We start from the raw sequence: 21,898 nt of genomic DNA, 5'->3' as shown, positions 1-21,898 counted from the left end.
TGGTTTGTTGCTAATTTCCAAATTAGCCTTACTTCAATTGTAAAACACATCTGTGAATCAATAGTGGTTTTACTTTTTACAGTTTTATATTTTATGTAAAAAGACTGTATAGGTCTTATGCTTTCATCATTTATTAATTTTCTTCGCAGCTACTATAATTTTTTTTTGGTTTGGTTTGTTTGCTTTTCTTTGTTTTTAAGTCTGTTTTGAAAAATGGCATGAGTAAGCTGGACACAGAGTGAGTTCGCTTGTACTTTTCCCATGTATTTGGCTAAGAGTATCCTAGGAAATAACATTCTCTAAAAAATGGTAGAAATTCTACCTAGATCTTCAAAAGTGACAGTAATGCATCTGGTTTAATTTATCTAGTTAAACTGGTATATCTTGGTTATACTGTCTTAGCAAAAATCTTTTTTAAGTACTGTGAAACAGAAAAATAATTTATTATTATTACTTAAACACCTAGAACCATCAAAACCAAGACTTCCATTCCTGAAAAAGTTTTCCACACCTACGGTAAATTTAATTCTATACTTTCTTTAGTTCATAATCTGGATATTATAAAGTTAGTGGAAAAGTAGTGCTATTCTATTCCTCAAAATAAAACTGTTTTGAAAGTGATCTTTTTTTTTTTTTTTTCCCTGGAATAACATGAAAGCTTCTGGAGTATCCTGATTTTAGCTCAATATATTTGCTAAGTAGCACAAGCTTAGTGTGCACAAAGCTGTTACCATGAAGCATGCTGTATGTCTGCTTTTCAGCTCATTACATAAACTTGAATATTTTTATGATAGAACAATCTAATATCATTCAAAAACTGCACAATTGTTTTACATATTTCTGGGGAAGAGCTGAACTTTTAATTAGTGGTTAATTTACAGAATTTTGCTTCTTAATTAACATACATCTTAGCCATAAATATTTTTGCACATTTTGTAATGGTAAAGTGATATATATTTATACATATTTAAAACAATAACTAATGTAATTGAAGATAAATTAGAAGACCCTAGCATTGAACATATTTCATAACACCTAAATTGAAACCTATTTTCTGTGCACTCAGGAGGAATCGTGCTTTTGACACTGAAGTCTAAATGCTAATAAATGCAATTACATTGATATTTCATCCCTCCTGTGGGGAAAAGAAACCTGACACCTGAATTTCAGTTAGAGACCATGAAAACATTGCCAGACACTCCAGTCCTTCAAATTTTTGGACTGTGTTGAGACTGTGGGTTTTTAGTCTGTCTTCCTAAAGCAATATATCAAACCAGTTGTAAAAAAAAGGTATTGTTTTCAGAAGAAAACAATTAATTACCCACTCTGTTTATCTCAATTTTACATTTGCACATTAAAATAAAGTCAAACATCCCCACCTTTTTATTATTAACTTCTTGAATAAAACATTTTATAAGTCCTGCCATCATTTGGATAGTTCAAGTTTTGAGGAAGCCACGTCTGAGTCAGCTGATACAGAATTCAGAAAGCAGATGTTCCAAGTATGTAAGCGTATTAAAATTACTTTTAAAATTAACGCAATTTTATAAATGCAATTTATTTATTTATTTTTATTTTTTATACACATACACACAATACATGTATACTTACATCATGGAAGAGTTTGAGTTGGAAGGAACCTTTAAAAGTCATCTACTCCAAAACCTCTGTAATAAGCAGGGATATCTTCAACTAGATCAGTTTACTCAGAGCCCCATCTAAACAGACTTTGAAAGTTTCCAGGGATGGGGCTCCCACTACCTCTCTGGACAACGTCTGTCAGTGTTTCACAAACATCAATGTAAAAAATGTCTTCATTATGTCTACAGATCTGCCATCTTTTAGTTTAAAACCATTACTTCTTGTCCTATTGCTACTATCTCTATTAATAAATCTGTCTCCAACTTCCTTATAATTCCCTTTTAAATACTGAAAGCATACAATACTGTCTCCCTGGAGCCTAATATATAATCTATACTTTAAAGATTTTTCATTCACTTATCAGTGAAAAAAGCAAAAGGTATGAAGAAAAGCTCTATTTAAGTGAGTTTTTAAATTAAGAATTTAGTTATGTTTCTAATTAAAAAAATATCATGTTTTATTTAGCTAAAGAACACCTGTTTCCTATAAATATGATGACAGTATAAGCACTGCCTTGTACCTTGGTGCACTGGGTTTGCATGACAAACTTTTGGTAGCAGGGAGAAACTATATGGGTGGCTTCTGCAAGAAGCTGCCAGACACTTCCCCCTTGTCCAACAGAGCCTTGTGCCAGCTGGTGCCAACACAGACCCACTGCTGGCCAATAGCTAGTCAATCCATGGTGGGGGTAGAACCTCTGGGATAACATGTCTGAGATGCACAAAACTGTTATTGTGGAGAAGTGCTTGCAACCAGATGAGAGAGGAGTGAGAATATATCAGAGGAACAGCCCTACAGATGCCCAGGTCAGTGGAGAAGGAGGGGCAGGAGATGCTTGAGGTGAGCCAGGAGAAATTCCCTTGCAGCCTGTGGTGAAGACCACAGTGAAGCAACCATGTCACTGCAGCACATGGAGGTCTGGGGTGGAGTAGAGATCCACCTGCAGCCCCTGGAGGAACCCACACTGGAGCAGGTGAATGCCTGAAGGAGGCTCTGAATCCCTGGGAAGCCTATACTGGAGCAGGCTCCTGGCAGGACCCATGAGAGATCGGGCGAAGAGGCACTCGCACTGAAACAGGTTTATGGCAGGACTCATGACCTCACGGGGACCCAACCTGGAGCAATCTGCTCCTGAAAGACTGTATCCCAAGCAAAGAGACCCACACTGGAGCAGTCTGTGAAGAACCAAAGCTCATGGGAAAGACTCATGCTGGAAAAGCTCATGGAGAACTGTCTCCCATGGGAATGGCACCATGAGGGAGTAGAGAAAAGACTACTCTCTCTAAGGAAGAAGCTGCAGCAGAAATAACATGTGACAAACTGACCCCCCATTCCTCACCTCCCTCACTGCTGCTGGGGGAGGAGGCCCAGGAAGGAGGAAGTGCTGGGGGACAGGTGTTTGGGATTTGTTATACTATCCATTATCCTACTTAGATTTTGGTAGGGAAACCAGCTGAATTTATTATTAAAGTCAAGTCTGTTTTGCCTGTGACAGTAATTGGTGAGTGATCTTTCCCTTCCCTTATCTCAATCCATGAACCTTTTCTTTCCCTGTCCAGCTGAGGAGAGGATTGACAGAGTGGCTTTAGTGGGTATCTGGCCCCCAGTCACACACCACACCTGGTTTTGCTCAAACTCTATGACTGTATTAATTGCTGGAGCATAGCATTGATTCCTCTCTTTTACTCCATTTCTTTTATTTTCACTAAGCAGAGTATCTGCAGCATCCCAGAGACCAAGAAAGAGAAGTAGAGAAGAAGTCAGAATTCAAAGTCTCCAGTCTTGGCTAAGGGTGGTGTTTACTTTTGCTGTTTCCATAATTTCTCTGTCTAAAAGCATGGAGAGTAACACTCTTCCACCTTCTGTAGCCAAACCTGTAGCCAGGACCAATTCCTGTCCTAAGACACTATTTTAGCCAATCTTCAATTTAAAATGAAAGGTACCTCAAGTCAGAAACTTCCTAAAGAACTAATTTCCTCAACTGCTTGAATGTTTATATTTTCATGTTATCTTCCTCACAACTGTCTATTGAGAAGAACAGTTGCTAAACAGAAACTACTGCTAAATGTTGAAAGTAGGTGAGCTTTTTTCCAAACAGTGTGCTTACTCTCAAGGTAACTGTATTTCTGTTTCTGAAATATAAAGGGAAGTCTTAAATTCTTTTGTCTAAATTAAATAGTAACTTTAAAAATGAGAAATCAATACCTGTACAACTTTCTGAGACTGTACATCAACAATGAGAACTCTGTCAAGTGTGGGCTGAGTCACATATATGAACTTGTCTTTTACATTAACAGCAGTTGCCCAAACACACCGCTGAACAGGATCACCTTCTGCTTTGGGACAAACTTCATCCTATAATTCAATAGAAACAGGAAAAGTATAAGAATCAAAACAGTCAACAATGCAATAGAAAGACGTCTATTATACTAATTATAATTAGTATATTATACTGTACTAAGAAATTATTCTAATTTTCTTCCTTCCTAACTGTAAAATAAAACCTCAGAAAGTGTAGGGAAGGAAAAAGGACAGTTGACAGTAGGACATAAAATCATGTTAGCCAAGCTACATCTGTAAGCACCACAACTCACAAGCATTATAAAATAATTTATACACCATATTTTGGGATGTTTTCTAGACATTCAGTAAGTTACTACTGTTGACATGAGAAAGAAACCACTTTGAAACAACCATACATGTAGAAATAAAGAGAGCAAGGGGCAGGAGACCTTAAAACCAGAAAACCAAACCAGACACACAAGGCTGCGTTACTGCAATAGCTGGCAGCTCCCACCTGAGCAGCACCACTGTGCCCTGCAAAAGGAGGCAGCGCAGGCATGGCTTACCCTGCAGCTGAGAACACAGCAGTAAGCCAGGCAAATACAGAACAGGGCAGAGGAAAAGGTACAAATGAAGAGAAAGAGGAGGTGGTGCGGTGAGAACTGTCACATGGCAAAGCAGCAGTCAGAAAGCTGCTGCTCTGGTCACTTGGGAGTACTGATAGTATGCTCTTAAGATCAAGAAGTTTGGCTACTCCTGCCATGGGACATTCTCATGGCCTCTGTTACTAGTGTTAAACTCAATAAATACCAAATTTCTTCTTACTACCATTCCTTCCCACTCCGCTCTTCCTGCAAAAGGACTAATCTGAATAAAATGAAAATCTGTTCACTTCAGCAAACTGACACTTCATAATACATATATTATACACTCAGTCAAAATAGCTAACTGTATTTTACATGCTCACTATTCCTAATTTGTAGAAATATATGGTCAATCATCACATATTTAACTACCTATTTGTGAATATTTTCTCCCAGAAAAAGCTTGGTTCTATCAAAATTAAAAGTTACTTGGTCAAAAATATTACTATATGTGGAAATTCCATTTATGAAATAGCATGATTTCTTTCATATAATGGACAATACAATTGTTGAAAAATATGGACTTGAAAAACAGTCTACTTGGAAAAGTACAGGATGTATCAAGTTTTTTTGTTTCCCTGACCTCTTCTTCTTTTGCCTCTTATTTTAAATTCTTTGTATTACAAGGGACAATTTTACCCAATCATAAGTATTATTTCTTTTTGCCACTTATCTGCTGCTTATTCCTAATTTAGAAGGCTCTGCCTTCACATCATAACTGGCCGCTGTGAAAATAATTATGATATGTCAGCAGATAATGACTCAATGTAGAATGAGCAGCGAGAGATGATGAGCTCTTAAACAAGAATTCTGTTTCTAGGCACCAAACGCCATTTAAAAGGCACAGGAAACATTATGTGGCAGAACGTCATCTCTGGCACCAAGAAATGCTCTTCAAGAAGATGATGCATTTCAACACTTACTTTCCTGTATCATCAACATCCTTTGCCTGCTGTGCCTCTACATTTTAAAAATACACTCCATCTTTATATGTCAAAAGAAGAAATAAATCAATTTCCAGCTTTAAAAGAGGGAGTTTCTTTTCAGAAGATTGAAAGACATTGCTTGCTTTTATATGGCTCTTGAACCTCAACAAAGAGAAGGTGTTTCAGGAATCACACTACAAGGAAAGGCCAGTAAACTCAGGTACTGTGCGATGGCACACCACCAAGAACTTCAGGAGAACTTAGAAATAAGTGACAAGTAAAATTTAGTTCATGCTGATAAAAAGCAATGAAGATCAAAGGGAGAAGTTAAAAATCTGGTTTTTTTAAGGAATGACAGGCACGGGAAAAATGGGACTGTCATTCTCAAAAGTAGCTAAATGCTTTCCATTGTTGCATAAAGTCAACACATGCAAGTGTCTCTAATACGACGTGCAATCATCATATCAGTGATTTATTGTCATTTTCCTTCTGGGTAATTGTCATTTCAAGAGGAAGGTTGTTTTACCAATCTCATTATTTTTTATATTTATTCTAAATACACCTTGTCTTAGTTCCCTGCTTAATCTGAACAGGTAACTACATCTAGATTGTTCTAAACCATCCTCTTTATTCCTTCGAGACAGCACCTTCAAATGATAAATCCTCGAATGTTCGTAACAAATCTACATGGAGACATTATTTTCAGTCCTCTCTCAGGGACTCACATTAATTTACATGAGTTTCTGGGACTGAATTCTACAAGGACATATTCACTATATTATCCTTAAATTACTCTGACGTCTGCTGAAGGAGTCTGTGTCCCTCTCACATGGCATCATATAGATTAGTGTAAATTATTTCCCTGATACCAACTCCCCTGGTGGGATGTACAGCAGAATAGCAAAATACTCTAACTTAAGCACTGAAAACTATATCCAGAGATAAGCTACCGCCATATACATTTGTCTGAATCTGAGTCTAAAATACTCAGAAGTGTATTTTTGAAGCTTTTTTCATTGTAAGACCAGTACAAATTCCAACAAGAATTGGTACTGGATTACAGAAATTTATGACAATTTGAAAAGTATTTTAGAACCTTTAAAGAACATTTATATACATAGATATGTGCGGTTGTATATATACATAAGACTATATTTGTAATGGTGTTATAGTAAAAAAAGCTTTACAAATCTCACCTTGCCTGAAAAGAATGAAAACATAAAATAAAAGCAAAACCTCTTTTTTCCTAATTCTCATATTCAAAACTGAGTGTTTATCCCAGTATAAACTGGTTTATGTGGTTGTTTCTCTAGTTATCCAAATCTATGTTTTTCTGAAGCTGTTTCAACAGAACTGAAATCTTGCTTTTTAAAATATAACACTTATCTGATTAGGCAGTTTGGATTTCTTTTACACTACAGGCAGTTATTCTGAGGCTCCATATTAATTTCCCCAGTGGTTGGGTAATTGGTTAAAATAATTTCTCCCTAAAATATAAGCATAAACCCACCATTTTTTTCTTCTAATTAAAATGTGAGCAATTTACTTTTTCCTAATTTATTCTCTCTGAGAAAAAAAAAAAAGTTAACATCTGATAAAACATTAATTTACTTCATTGTTGTATTCCTCCCAGACTTTTTAATCAAAAAGTTACTTGCTCAGTAACAAGTCAGCAGATGGAGGAAAATAAATCCTTAGAGAATGTTTTTCTCTAAGATAGTCTGGGGCAAGAAAATCTCAAGAGGAAACATGTACTTGCAGATTTATATGTGCAAATTCTATGTTTATTAACTTACACTTACTGCAAGGGTGCTCAGTGTTTTAACAGGATGTGAGTCAAACTATTTAGACAATGCAATGAAATGTCTTGCTATGGTATGGCTGCCTAAGAGTAAGATGGTACCAACAGGTTGCAACAGTGCATGTTTTAAGACATGAATTTATGTATCACCTCCTCTACATGAAATAATTGTTTTCTTGACATTCTTTACTAAAACTAAGACTGGATTTCTTAAGCATTTTTTCACAAACAAAGGTTAGCATTTGCTATGCTTTCTGGGCTGTAAGAGTGCAAACCAAGGCAGTTTCTGTGGACTACAATGTATGTTTCAATCTAATTTCCTGTGGAAATTCTGGTCTGCCATGTAGTCACATTAATCATTTTGAAATGAAGTATTTTGCTCCAACCTCCAGCATATATTCAAATGTGAGATGGCATATTTCACTGAAATGTGGTCATTATGTGCTACTTCTTGTAATAAACAGAAAATCAGTTTTATGTTGAAGCCAAAAGGATTTTTTTGTTAGTCTCAAAAAGGCATCTGTTTCAATAGCTTTTTTCCCAGTCTCTGGAAATAATTATTCTAATTGAGATTCATTGTGAAAGGAAAATAAAAGAAGTTTTGCATAAGAATTAGAATTTAAGTCTCTTTGGGTAATATTAATTTGCAGAGGATAAACAGAGGTTGAATGTTAGTAAGGAAAATGTCCCAAGCACTTCACAATGATGAGATATTTTAACAGGTGAAAGACTCTACTTGAACCATGGTTAAGAATATATTTGACAACAGGTTAAACAAACAGCTGTCAATGCTGGTCTAACTAAGCAACAATCTGTATCAGAAAATAGAAATCAGTTTATTTCTGTCCCTATGCATCTAGAATTTTCACTATCAGACCAATAAATTTCTACTTGCACTTAGCATTAAGAAGATTCAAGTACTTTAGGAGATTCTGGGAAGGAGAGGAAGAAGGTCTTTACAATTTCTGTGATCCATGATGATCCAGTAAAGCACTAAATCATTTGCTTCACTTTAAACACAGTGTGTCTAATTGATTCCCATGTTAAATATACACCAAAGTGTTTTGCTGTATTGACACTCACTTGCATAAGAGGTAGTTAAATATTCAGATAAGGGTTCTCAAGTATACAGCAAGTGAGAAAATATATTTACCTTTAGCAAAATTAGCATACCTAAATATGTACATATGTAAGTACTGCAATGTTGTCCACAATACAGTGCAATGCTATGTAAAAACACCTGAGCTCATTCTTTTACAGAAGCTCAGTTCAAGTTTGTTGATAGACAAACAGGAAACCTGTGGAGGAACACTGGACTGTCATGTGTAATATCCAGACGTTTTCTATTATCTAAACTGCGCTGCTGAATTTGGAAATGTTCCTGTGCTTTAGCAACTGCTTGGCAATAAACTCTTCTGTAGTTTTATTTATCACTTGAACAGCTAATTCAGAGAAGTGTAAAGAAACGGGAGAGGTTTAAGCAAGCATGTATTTCCTTTATAATTAATATGTTAATAGTTAAGTCGTGGAGACACCCTAATGGGAAAGGCTACATAAAGCTGCCTCAAAACATGCTGCTACCCCAAAATATGCTTGGTATAATTACCAAGATCTCTGATTAGTAAAAGTATATAACAGAGCCAAAGATAATTACTAACCAGCAATTTATGACCTGAGATGTTACCTCTAAGCAATCACATGCTGAACTTGATAAAAATCTGATCCTGGGACAGAACTGGGTTATTTTATTATTTTTATTCAGAGGAAACAAACTTTCCAAAGAGGCTGGAGGAATATATGATATTCTTCAAAGGATAAGAATAAATAAAAAAAAGAAGTTTCTAAAAAAACTTTAAAATTAAAGTTATCAAGTAGCCTAATTTTCTGGACTTTTCTTTTTTTTTCTTTCCTCCCCCCCGCTCCCCAAATATAGTTATTGTGCTACTCCAGGTTTAAAAGGTTCCAAAAGAAAATAAATTTCACTTACTCATTCTGATTATTGCCACATTTCAATAAAGAATACTCTTTAAATCTAGGCTGCACTTTAGACCAATACAATTTTAACAGACTTCTTAAATAATCAGCTTTTTAATTTAAAATCCATAAATAAAAAGGTTTTTGCCTTATTTTTGGCTGTGTCAACCTAATTTCACTTAAGCAGCACAAATCAAGGTATGATTAGCTGTTCAAAACATAATTATTCATACTAAAATAAGTCTCGTTGCTGAGTACAGGAGCCTTTGACATCAATAATGATAACTGAAAAGGCAAATTCCATTGAGACAGCTCTAACTCTGGTGTCATAGAGGCATTAGAGATAAAAAAAACCCCAAACCAACATGTACAGCTCAATGCTCAGTATATATTTCAAGGTCACTCATTCAAATCTAAATGAGAAAAAGTCACTATTTTTGATAGCTGATTTATCATATAGAGTAAGTCTTAATGTAGTGACTAGCACCAAGTGTTCCTGTGGGAACATGCATCATGTCAGCTAGCAATTTGATTAGCAGTAAAGGAAAAACATCACAAGAATAAATGGAAGTGGAGAATACACTAGTGTTTTTATGCATCCTACTCAGGGAAACTATATCATAAATTCTCAGAATTTGGAGAAATCAGCTATAAATATGTTAACAGGAAAGTTATTGAAACTACTTATATGAATTTTAAGTTGGGACTGAAGCATCAATCATCTCTACTAACCTCAGTGGAAGCTGTGAGAGCGTTTACCAGGACAGGGATTTGCTTCATGATAGCTGAGAGTTTAATATAGACAAACATCCAGTGGAGAAAAAGAAACCATTAACACCTCCCCACCCCCAAAAGATCCTATATTTAACAGAGAGAATCAATCCCTGATTCACTAAGATGAACTTAACTGGTGCGTTGGAGGTTGGGAGCTGGCGGGGATTAAAAAACCATCAACAAATCCAGAAATAGAGAGCTGTTAAAGGACTGGGAAAGGAGAAGGACAACCAAAGAAAAAAAAGGTTTGCAAAAGTATTCAGGGACTACCCAATTGAAAAGAAGGACTGAAAGCTTGAATTTCATAGAGGAAAACACAAGAAATTTTGAGATCACCATTACATGCTTTTGATTAATTCAGAAGACATGGCTCAATTTATCAAGCAAAAAACCACTGAACTACTAATAACAAATTCTTATGTAAAGGAAATTATAATTGAGAAAACACTACAAATAGATTTTTAAAAACAACTTGCCTGAAAACCGAGGAGTTTTTCACTAGGCTTAATATGCCTCTGAAATTCACATTCCACTGGTTGTATTACTTTGATGCCATCTTCATAAAAAACATAAAACATGTTCCCAATTCCCAGACCTTAGAGACAAAAACACATTGAAATGTATAAAATTAAATAATGACAAAAAAGAAAATCTTTGTCTTGAACTAAAAACCTAATCACAGTTTGGTATGAGATCAGTTTGTTAATTTGTGTAATGGTAATACAGCTAAACCTATGGGATCTTTTCTTTTAAAACTGAAACAAAACTGTAACAATATTCAGAATTTTACATAGCTTTCTTCATTGGCGAGACTGTGTCATTATGAATACAGATCTAAAAACACAGTTTGACAGCTGCAGCAATAAAAGTGATCTTGTGAAATCATCTACGCTGAAATCAAATTAATATAAATTCTCTATGTACACATTTTTTTCTTTTGCTTAGGGATGGAGGACCTAATATAATTTCCATATAACATTGAAAGAGAAGACCTGAGTGTTTGTTATAAACCCTTACTTGATATTTCAGTCATAAAACTAAATATTCCCTTTTTTATTTTCTTAGAAAGACAGAGTTGGGCAGATATTGATTCCAATGTAGAAGGACCACAGCTCTTCACAGAACTACTCAATCCTTCTTCCACAATGTTGCTGAAAGGCATGATGCTAGGTTTTGTGGAGAAGATAGGAACCAGATCTGTAGCATAAAGTCTCACAATATCTGTGATCATGGTCATGACCACAGAAAAGAACAGTCAAATTAGTTTTCTGAGTGCCAACTAAGACAACAGTTGTTGATTTGCTATGTGGATGCTCAGTTCATAATGGATGATCAGTTCATAGTCATAAAATTTTTTGAAGAAAATCATAGTTCTCATAAAATCATAACTATAGCCATTCTGACAACTAAACTGTTGGCTACAACGGTAAAAATGTGCATGTATCCTCAGCACAGGATCTAAGCTTTCATTTGACATAACATTTAATACCAATATTTGGTATAGGAACACAAAGGAGTGAAACCGATGAAAAAGAAATTTGAATCTGAAATTATGCTTATCCTAAAACCTGAGACAAAACCAATGTTAACAGAGAGAGAACAGGTCTTAATACAAACTAAAATAATGAGAAATCAAGAGGGTAGAGGGAATGAATGTTTGTGTATGTATGTATGTATATATGTATTTCTATACACACATACATAAAAGTTTCCTGCCCCTGCTAGGAATCACACAGCTAATACAGTTGTTTAAAGGTTGTAATATGTAGAAGGTTGTCAGGCTATGACCATAACAAAAATGTTCAATTATGTTTGAGAAATCCTGTGGAATCGTTTCCCCTTTCTGACCAAATTTTCCCAAAAGGAAAGCAAGCAAGATTTTCCTCAATTTATATCGAATCTATCTATTAACAGGCTAGCAAAAAGTGGGAGAGAAATTGTCTATGCTGCATTTGGTGTAACATAGAAGCAGGCTTAGGTTCATGGAAACCTCCCCAGTCATGTCTATTCAGAGCATAGGGTGTACTCAGGGCAGTATGCCCACTCTGACCAGTGGGCACTTTTTGGTATGCCTTGGCAGATAAACCACACAGCTTATCTAAGAAAGCATGTTAAGGTCTCTCTTTAGAGAATGCCTGACACTGTGTCATGTAAGAGCAGCTGAAATTTGCAGGTAAGCCTGACTGATGACAGCCTGCCTGTACACGTGAACACAGTGTAGAGATCTAGAGCTGACCAATTGGCATATTGTGTCTTGGGGATGAATATGTGAATGCGGCTGGGGATAAAATGATCTTCCTCCTCCCTCCTCTCACTGGCTGAAGTATATTATAGCTATTAGCAGGATAAGCAATACCAGAAGTGAGGAAGTAGCTCAGATGATAGTCCCACGTGACCCAGACATTTGATAATCAGGCTTCTAAAACCTCCACTTCTGGTGTCTATAGTCCAAAGCAAGATTTTCAGTGTACAAGTATTATTTATGTCTAATAAACAGCCCAAGTTTTAAGGCTTTATTTCCAAAGTCTGGATAATAATGTTAAACTTTTTTACAAAAGTGAAGGATGTACAGTATGAAATTTCCTTCTTCCATTTCAGCACCAGTTAAGGAAGTCAGCTCATATAATGAACCTTTGGATCCAATTAGTTAATTCTCCTTCCCAACTTATTATGACCCAAAACTCTTCATTTAAGTGAGTGGCTACAGACACCTGCACAAATACCTAATATGCATAAATATCTATTCATCTCGGAAAGCCTCTTTTTCAGAACTACAGGAACTATTCCTTTGAAGACTTAATTTTGCAACCCTTCCCCAATAAATACAATCCTCCATATTTTAATGCAGTGCCAGAAGCAATAGATAAATAGATTCGCTTTATTTGGACTAAATTGATACTCAGAAGTAGCAAACACCAATATTTTTTAAAAATGGTGGTGGTAGGGGCTCTTTTGCATGTGAGCAAAATGAATATATTTATATTTATTTACATATTGCATTATTACTCTAATACACATGTACCTTCAAATTCCTTTCAGATTTTCTGATGCAAGTGGTTGTGATAAAGATTTTGTGCATTTGATATTTTGTGCACTCTAGGCACTAAAGCCTATGTATGGTTTCATGATCCTGACTGTCCTACTGATCACCCATCCCTCCCTTCCTGACTGTTAATACTTTGATAACAGAAAATGGCAGAACATTCATGGCCCAGAGAAGTTTGTGGTGATGTTTACTGGCATCGTCAGGGTATTGCTCTCTTGTAAAATATTTCCAGCATTGTAATTAGTAACGGTATTTATTGGAAACAAGGATTGGCCAACAAGAAATGCAGGGGAGATTGAAAATATCTGCTCTAGGAGACACAAAATCTGCTACTATAAATTGCTTTTTGATTAGTTTCATGTTAGTCACAGAGAAATTTGAATGTCTTTACCAAAAGCACTCTGATAAGCTATTATTTTTAATGGGTCTTCTTTGTCACAGAATTTGAATTTTCCTAGGCACATTCTAAAGAAAGAAATGAATTGACTTGAAAAGACAATAATCTAAAAAATCAAGGGGATAGTAGTCATGTTTTCAGCTTTGAGATAAACCATACTTGGTACTTTCCCACCAAGAGGTGAGAACAGCATACTTTTGAGAATTTGGTACAATCTTGTTGCCTATCAGTTTAATCATCAAGAGTGGAATTGTATGAAACTCTAAACACAGTATTTGTACTCTGCAAGGCCAATAGAGCAGGATGATCACAGCTTAACTCCACTACAATCACAGAAATGATTATTTGTACCAGCTGAGCAACTGGTAAAACAGGTATAAAAAAATAAAACTAGTTCATATCTATAAATACACTGAGAATGCCAAAGTCTACTACATACAGGAAAATGAAATATCACATTTTTAAATCTTTAAAGTAATTAAAAAAAAAATCTAAAAAGTCGACAGAAATACCAATTCTAGCATGAATTCTAGCACTTGTTATCTTGTATTATCCATCTTCCAATGGAAATAATTGAAACTATTTCTTAATCCTGAAATATATAAATTCCTAAATTGCAATTTAAGATGAACAGGCTACTTAGAGCAACAGAATGGGAACTCATGACACCTCTTAGATTATGGTATTTTTCTGGAATATAATTTTTGAGATTATATCATATATATGAAAATTAATACCTATCTTTTGCTTGCAAAATAAAATTTCCATGATTTTTATGTTAACAATACCTGATTGTGTCTTTATTTATATTTATCCTTCAGGTCATCGCAAACATCCATTCCCTGCTCCAATATTTATTTATAAACCCTTCTGAGTATAAGAATAAAATGTTTGGTTTCACTAAGCAACAACAAGTATATCAATTTTAAACTGTTTAAAATTATAATTTGGTCAAATTCATACAAGAAAATCAATCTCAACAGCACATAGGTTGGAAATTTTATCATGCCAACAATCAAAAGTTAAAGGTCTACATTTTAAATCTCAGCTTCCTGTTCTATATCTTTGAACAATTGTCTAAAAATTGTGAACAGCTTACTTCCTTCTCTCTCCCAAAATAGGAAAACAGTTAAAGTATGAGCATTTATAGTATTAATCTCCACTTAACTTTTTTTTTAAGCCAAATTCCTCAGTGTTGCAAGGGGATAGGTAATTACTGTAACTATAGAGTATGAACAAACATAGATACACATACACACTCAAAAGAAAGAGCAGATGAGCATTTCATCATTCTACAGAAAATATGAACAAAATTAATCTCCATTAGTACCTTGCTCTCGCCACAATATGTTTGCAACTGCAGCATGTAAGAGAAAGAACAGAAAATACAAATGAACAAGGTAAAACAAGAAGTGATACATCAATCCTGAAATAATTATGATGCTTTAACCTCTGATTCACTAAAATACTCCTACAGATAAACCAATGGAAACGAATAGCTCTCTGTGTCATGTGACAAAATTGTGATTAGCCATAATAGTTATTTGGGATTGGGTAAGCCCCATCATTCCCACTAAATCCCTCCAACCTAACTCTGTTAGCCATTATCAACAGCGTGTTTTACAATCCATTACAAAAAGCATGTGCAGTTTTCATGCACACATTAATGACAGGTGACAGTTTTCATGATTTCCTTAAAACCCTGAACTTCGAAGAGATTGATTTCAGAATATAGTTATGAGAGAGATATGCAAAATTAAAATATGCACAAGATATTTTTCTGTATGGCTGTAGAGTAACCATGTTGCCAAAATTGTCATGCTGTATAATGTTCACCATCCTCTTTGGAAGACCAAGACTGGAAGTATAAGATGGCATGGTAGGTAAGCAAATGTTTACATTGATTTTTTTCCTGAAAACATAAATTTTATTTGGTCATCTTGTTTACAATTGGATTTTAGACTTTTGAGACCAATGAAATTATATTATCCTAATATTGCTCTTTCTGTTCGCAGAGGAAAAATAAAAGAAAGCCGATATAGTCATGCAAATTTTATGTATTTATAACTCAGCATGCAGCAGAATAAAATTTTTAAAGCACTATCACTGAAAACCAATGCATACTGCAAAGTAATGAACTTAAGAAATTTTAAAAAACCCAAACACCTTAAAGGAAAGGAATACAACACAGAAAACACGTTACACATAGACATAATGAAATTGGGAGGTTCATTGAAACATAGTGTTACAAAAGCTAAAAACATTAGTATGCTTTTTAAAAAAAAGTATGGAAAAAGCAATGAAATACATATTATAAAAATTACATTGGCACACAGAAGTTGCTCAGCTGCTGATAGCCAAAAGTTGAGAGTGAAAACAGGAACTATCACTCCAGAAAAGGCCTGGATATTTAGATTTTCCCAAACATAATTTGTACTTCAACAGATAGGAGAGGGAAAAAATAGCCCTGGGATATGATGCAGGCCTTTGGGTCTGGTAATCCAGCCGATTTTGCATTCACCCTCCTATACGTGCATCTAGCCTGAACGTCACCATTTTAAGGGTGTCCAGAAGATTTCTAAAGACATGCTATGCAACATCCTCTACATCTACCGTGCCAGCCATCTCACTGCAGTAGGTTGTCAGGTTGACCTTGAATTTTTTCCTCTGTAAATCCGTGATGACTGCTCCTAAACACCTTCTAGTTCTGGAATGCTTTCCAGGGTGAAATACTCGATCTCTATTCCAGAAATCAATGTTAGGCTGATGCACCTATTGTGTCTTGGATTCTCCCTCTTGCTCTTGAAAAGCAGCACTGGCTTTCTTACAGTCTGCAGGAACATCCTTGATCACCATGATTACAACAGATTGTAAAGAGTTGTTTCACAATCCATGGACCAGTTTGCCCAGTGCTTGTGGGTGCATCCTATCCAGGCCCTTTCACCTGTGAAAATCCACTTAATTTAAATGGTCTCAATTAGATTCTATAACACCACAAATAAAGAAAGTTTCTTTGCCAGAGGATGACTTCCTTCCCAAACTTTCACGCTGTTTTTCCAGGATAGACTGATGTGAAGAAACTTTCAGTACAATTTATCCCCCTCCATATCGTTTGCCACCCAGTCCCCATCCCACTCAGTAGGCCCACATTCACCCTTAACCTTCTTTTTCTTGCTGATGTCTCTGTAGAAGCCATTCTTTTGTACTTTATGTAATTCACCAGACTCAGCTCCAAATGGGTTCTGGAACGTTAACATTTATCCCTACATGCCCAGGCAGTGGCTCCAGGTGCAGACCACAATTCTGTATTTGTCTGTGTTATCTTACACAGTCTTTCTTATGTAATAAAGCAAATTAATTTCCCCAGGGCGATCTGGAGGATTCCCTTTAAAATTACTTTTCTCTTCACATTGTGAGGAAATAAGCATGTAAGACATGGCACTTGAGGTCTCATAAATTCAGCCATAATGTTCCACAGCTTATCAGTGTTTTTCTAGGGGTGACATAGGAAAGAAAATAAAAAGTAATTGCAATTATGCAACTGTGTGGAACTGCACAGGTTCAAAAAAAATTATTTAAGATGCTAAGTACAGAACTCATTAATTTGCGTTTATGCAAAATGATATGCATGATTCTGAGCTTTGCTCAAGAAAAAGGGCAGGATAATAAAAGTGCTTTAAAAGGCTCACATATTAATTTTAAAATTATCAATCAGCTAGAAGAAATTTGAGATATATTTTAAGGATGCAATATAATATCAAACAACAGCCACCATCTCACCTAATAGACCAAGAAATCTCACTTATTTTTTTAATCAGACCTATAACTTTAGTTCAGGAAAGATGTCAAGTCTTGAGATAAAGAGTTCAATGCTAGAACAGGATGTACAGATCTAAAATATGCTAAGGAACATATTGTTTGCCTTCCTTTTTGGTTAAGCAAAAATTTACATTCTCAGTCACTAAATTCTCAAATATATAAATTTGAGATATCTCAAATACTAAATTCTCAAACATTTGTAAACTTCACAATGTAAAAATACAGAATTATTGATACGTCTCAGCAAAATGTTCTGGTTTTAAGACAGAATACCATCTTCTCTTTTTCCCTGATTCCACAGAGTTATTAAATAGCATTAGGGGATGTACTGGGAGCATTGCAGAAAACATTGTATTGTAAAAGTTCGTGACCTTGAGCAGACTATGTCTGCTACCTGGGGCCTTGTCACAGGGAAACCTGCATGTGACATGGGTACCTGCTGCAAGGGTAGATGCTGGAACGCCCACAGAAACCTGTGCTGCACACTCAGGGGTCTTATGACAAATACAGCATTGCAACCTGCCAGAAGATACACGGGTTTCTTTGTTACACCAGATAGAACCAGCACAGCACGGGAGGGAGCAGGAACCTCTCCATGGACAGGATCTGCACAGCTTGCTATGGGGAAATCCATCCACAATTAATCCCATGCTGCAGAAATCTGCGATGCCCAGCATGTGAAGGGCTGCAAGATTTACTGACTATCTACATGTTCCTTTCTATTATATCTTATTAAAGCAGCTATTTATTACACCATTTTTTGTTGGACCTTTTATATTGTCTTTAAAAAAAAAATAAAATTCTGCACTGTTCCTCCTTCTCCCCTGTCCCTCCACAATGCAAAACAAGGGAGAATCCATCTTTTCTTGAAAGAGATTTTCTTTCTTTTTCTTTTCTATTTTTTAAGCATACTTACAGCTTCATAAAAATCACTCTTCATGGTCCTAACACAGCTATTCTATGGTTTTTTTTGTACAGACCCAGCCTTTGATTAGGAGCAGCTAACATAAAATCTGAATGCCTGCTCTTCATCTTTGTTATACATTGTGTTTTTAGAATGGTAATAGGTTGCACATATTTCACTAAACTCTGTCTCTAGTAATTCATGAAATTCTGCAGCAGACTAATAGCAGTGTAAATTCTTGTCCGCTTTGGATGGAAACAACTGCAAAAATCCATGGTATTTCGAGTACTAAATAAATGAGGGTACTGCAATATCACTTACCAAATAAATTCTGTATTCTTCTCTTTCTTATTGCACTGGTAATAAATGCCATTACATTCACTTTTCTGTCTCAATAGACAATTTCAAAGATTTCAGCTACGTCAACTAGTGTTCCTCCTCCCTACTTTTCTTTTCTTGAAACATTCAACGCATTTTGGAAATAAAAGTGTGCGTGTGTGAGTATGTATGTAAAATTGACATTGAGTGAGTTTGAAGACTAAATGTAGCTCTTCCACTTCCTTTTGGCATTATAATTAGCTGTTCAAATTTTCAGTAATCAGCATGTAATACTATATATCCAGACATACTCAAATAAAATGGATATCAATTAAAACCTTAATACCTGAAAAATTTCATGACTTTCTGCATGTAGAGAAAAATGCAGTTACAGATGGCTTTAAAAACAGGAGAAACCAGCAAAAAGACACTTTTCTGCATTATATAACATGCAAAATAAAATATGTGGGGGAAAAACACAAATAATGTTTTTTCACGAATATAGAACCACTGTTGTTAATTCCAAGTTTCATGTCATCACAACAGAAGCTTTATATTAAATATTTTGTAATTATTTTATCCAAATTTCTATCAGAAATTAACAGCTGATTAAAAAGATCAATAGTTTCATATCAGCTGATTGTTCTAAGCTTTGCACCATCGGATAGGAATCCACTGTCCCTTTCAATGCCTTGAGTTCCATGATGGCAAGAGGTCACAAGTAGATGTAATAGAAAATAGGACAATGAAGAAAATACAATAAAGTCATATGAAAAAATGTGTAGTTCAACATTATTTTTCAGAACTGTCCTATCATAATCTGCTGTACTTTCAATTGCATTAAAAAAGTAATTTCAAGATTTTAAGTTGTCTCCTTACTTCACTCATAGCCAACACCACTGTCAAATGTTTTTATTCATCCTAAACACAGGATAAAGACACTCTATATGTTGCCCTCTTTTCTCACAACCCTAATGTATAAACATCTGCCCTTATGTTATAGGGTAAATCTATAACATCAGTGCTACGTGTTTGCTGAACCACATAAGTTTTTATTTATTATTTGAATTATATATTAAAAATAATTGTGTTAAAAGTGAAGATAAGGTTGACATGAATTACTTTTTGTGTCGATTCCACAATCAAACAGAATGAAAAATGTTATGCACATACCTGCTTCTAATTTCATTCTTTTTCTATAAGTAATTCAGATTTGGTTTGTTTATATACAAATGCAGATTTATAAAACCTAATTAATTTGTGAAGTCAACACTTTTTTTCAAGTTATCTATTGCTTGCTGCAAGTATTTTTAAAATAATTGTCCTTAAAAACTCTATCCACATTTCAGTCTGTTCTTATGTGACATGCACTTCAATTTCATTTTAGGTTAATACAATAACTGAAGATCTACTTTATGTATATTAGACTATTATTTATCAGTTAAAAGTCAACAGCTGACACTTTAATTTTGTTCAAATATGAATGTTACCTTATTTTCTGAGTTTTGTATAACTCTTTATAATGAATCATGCATAAGTCCTTTCCCATAGCACATTAACTCAATCCAGCATACACTAGCAGAAATAAAAAAAAGGTTCATGAGCTGAATTACTTGGAAGTTTGAAATAAAGCCTACAATGTTGTCAACAAGTATAAACTTGTTTAGCTCTGCCATAAAATAAAATGCCAGCATAAATTATCTCTGAGGAAATTAGGTAAATAGGTACCATTCAGTATCAGATGTGACAGGAAGATTCGATTAAAATTGCATAAAGCCTTTCAGGGAGAATTTAGGCCATAAATCACAGTCAAAAGGCTTTTAGTCTTATTCCCAGCTCTAGACAGTGGAGATGCCTTGTTGCTTATGATGGCCATAAACCTGCCAAGTCAGTAGCATTCAGATCACATAATGTTGTTAGGTGATAAGACTATGACATTACTTAAAAAAATGCACAGTTGGAAATAGTGCTACTTAATGGCATGGAACAGTTATATATTATTTTTTTTAAATTTAGTCCTAAGATACAGTATACAAGGTAGAGAACTTTCCTGCTTTTTGTGACTAACTGAAAAAAACTGTAGGATAAATTACTTTGCAGTATATGATGGTGTCATAGTGGATGAATTCAGTAACACAGGAGCCTATGGTTAATAAGCAGAATAAAAGCTACTGAATATTAAAATTTAATCAAGTACTTTTAAATTGGTCTTGGAAATGCCTTAATAGCTTTACTTGATAACTCTCTATCATGACACTTGTCTCCTCAAGGTGCATACACATGTCTCAAAAAATTTAGAGAAACACCTTAAGAACTCATATTAATCAATCATAAACTGAACTGCACTTTGTAACTCAATTTATTGGAAATAGTTTGGAGAAATCAATATTTTTTTAAATAACAAACCCACAGAACTATTTCACTTCAAATGGAACAGCATGAGATTTTATGATCTAAGGCTCTAGTATAGTAGAATTATTCTGAATTGAAACAGAAAGGAAACTAAAGCATAACCAAAGTACCTGTCAAAGTTATCAAGAAACAAAATTTTTTAAAAAATGGATTTTAAAGTTACTTTAATTCAAAATATTTTACTAGTAGCTAATAAAAAAATCAAGTACTTGAAAATTACCCCTGAAAACATTCACTTGTCTTTTGTGATGACGACTTTTTATTTTCCTGCTTTCTACATTGCCAGATTTTCTTCTTTAGAAAAAAAATTCTATATTTAGTGTAATCTGATATTCCATATGTGTATCAAATTACAGTGATATATTCTCCTCTATTATTTATATTAAACATTTCACTATAATTTTAAGTCTTCCTTGTTATCTTTTTTCAAAGTTAACAAACTTTTTTATTTGGTATATTTAGCCATGTATAATATTCTATATTCAGTTAATATTACTTCAATTAAAAATTGAAATTTAGACCAATTCCATCGGTCCTACTACTATTTCAATGGAATTTAACTAAATAAATATATTTCACAGATGGAAGTTGTAATTTTTCCCTTCTCTCTTTGAAATTATTATTCTACTGTGTATCAACAAAAAGGTAGTATCATTTTGCCTGCTCCACATTTCTCATAAATATATTGTCAAGATACACTGCCAAATTCTCTTGTCCTATATATAAATTCTTCAGCTTCCAAACAGTGCTTCAACAACAGCAAGATGATGACTTTGGTTTGCCCTATGGCTTCTAGGATGGAAGATGATCCAATATTTTTGTGATTAGGTTGGGATAATCCAATATGCTTGTGATTATCAAATGCAGTCATCAACAGAAATCTACAGTGGAGTTGTCCATTTGTGTGTTCAACCTTTAAATGATGGTAAATCCAGTGGTAAGGAGGAGAAAGCTATCCA

General features: G+C 34.7%; 1 protein-coding gene across 2 annotated transcripts in view; it reads right to left on the bottom strand.

Moving 5' to 3' along the window:
* Positions 1–21,898, bottom strand: part of FSTL5 (follistatin like 5) — a 305,571-nt gene that overhangs the window by 31,606 nt on the left and 252,067 nt on the right. The window contains exons 11-13 of one of the 2 annotated variants that reach the window (XM_066317637.1): positions 14,817–14,843; positions 10,520–10,638; positions 3,847–3,996 (exon numbers count right to left, since the gene is read on the bottom strand). In XM_066317637.1, the coding sequence (XP_066173734.1) occupies positions 3,847–3,996; positions 10,520–10,638; positions 14,817–14,843 (296 nt within the window). The remainder of the gene's footprint in view (positions 1–3,846; positions 3,997–10,519; positions 10,639–14,816; positions 14,844–21,898) is intronic. The other variant, XM_066317638.1, reaches the window with a different exon arrangement.

Source organism: Sylvia atricapilla, chromosome 4 (genome assembly GCF_009819655.1).
Source record: "Sylvia atricapilla isolate bSylAtr1 chromosome 4, bSylAtr1.pri, whole genome shotgun sequence".
In the NCBI taxonomy this organism is placed as follows: domain Eukaryota; kingdom Metazoa; phylum Chordata; class Aves; order Passeriformes; family Sylviidae; genus Sylvia; species Sylvia atricapilla.
The sequence above is the reverse complement of the archived record's forward strand: the minus strand, read 5'-3'. Positions and strand labels throughout refer to the sequence as shown.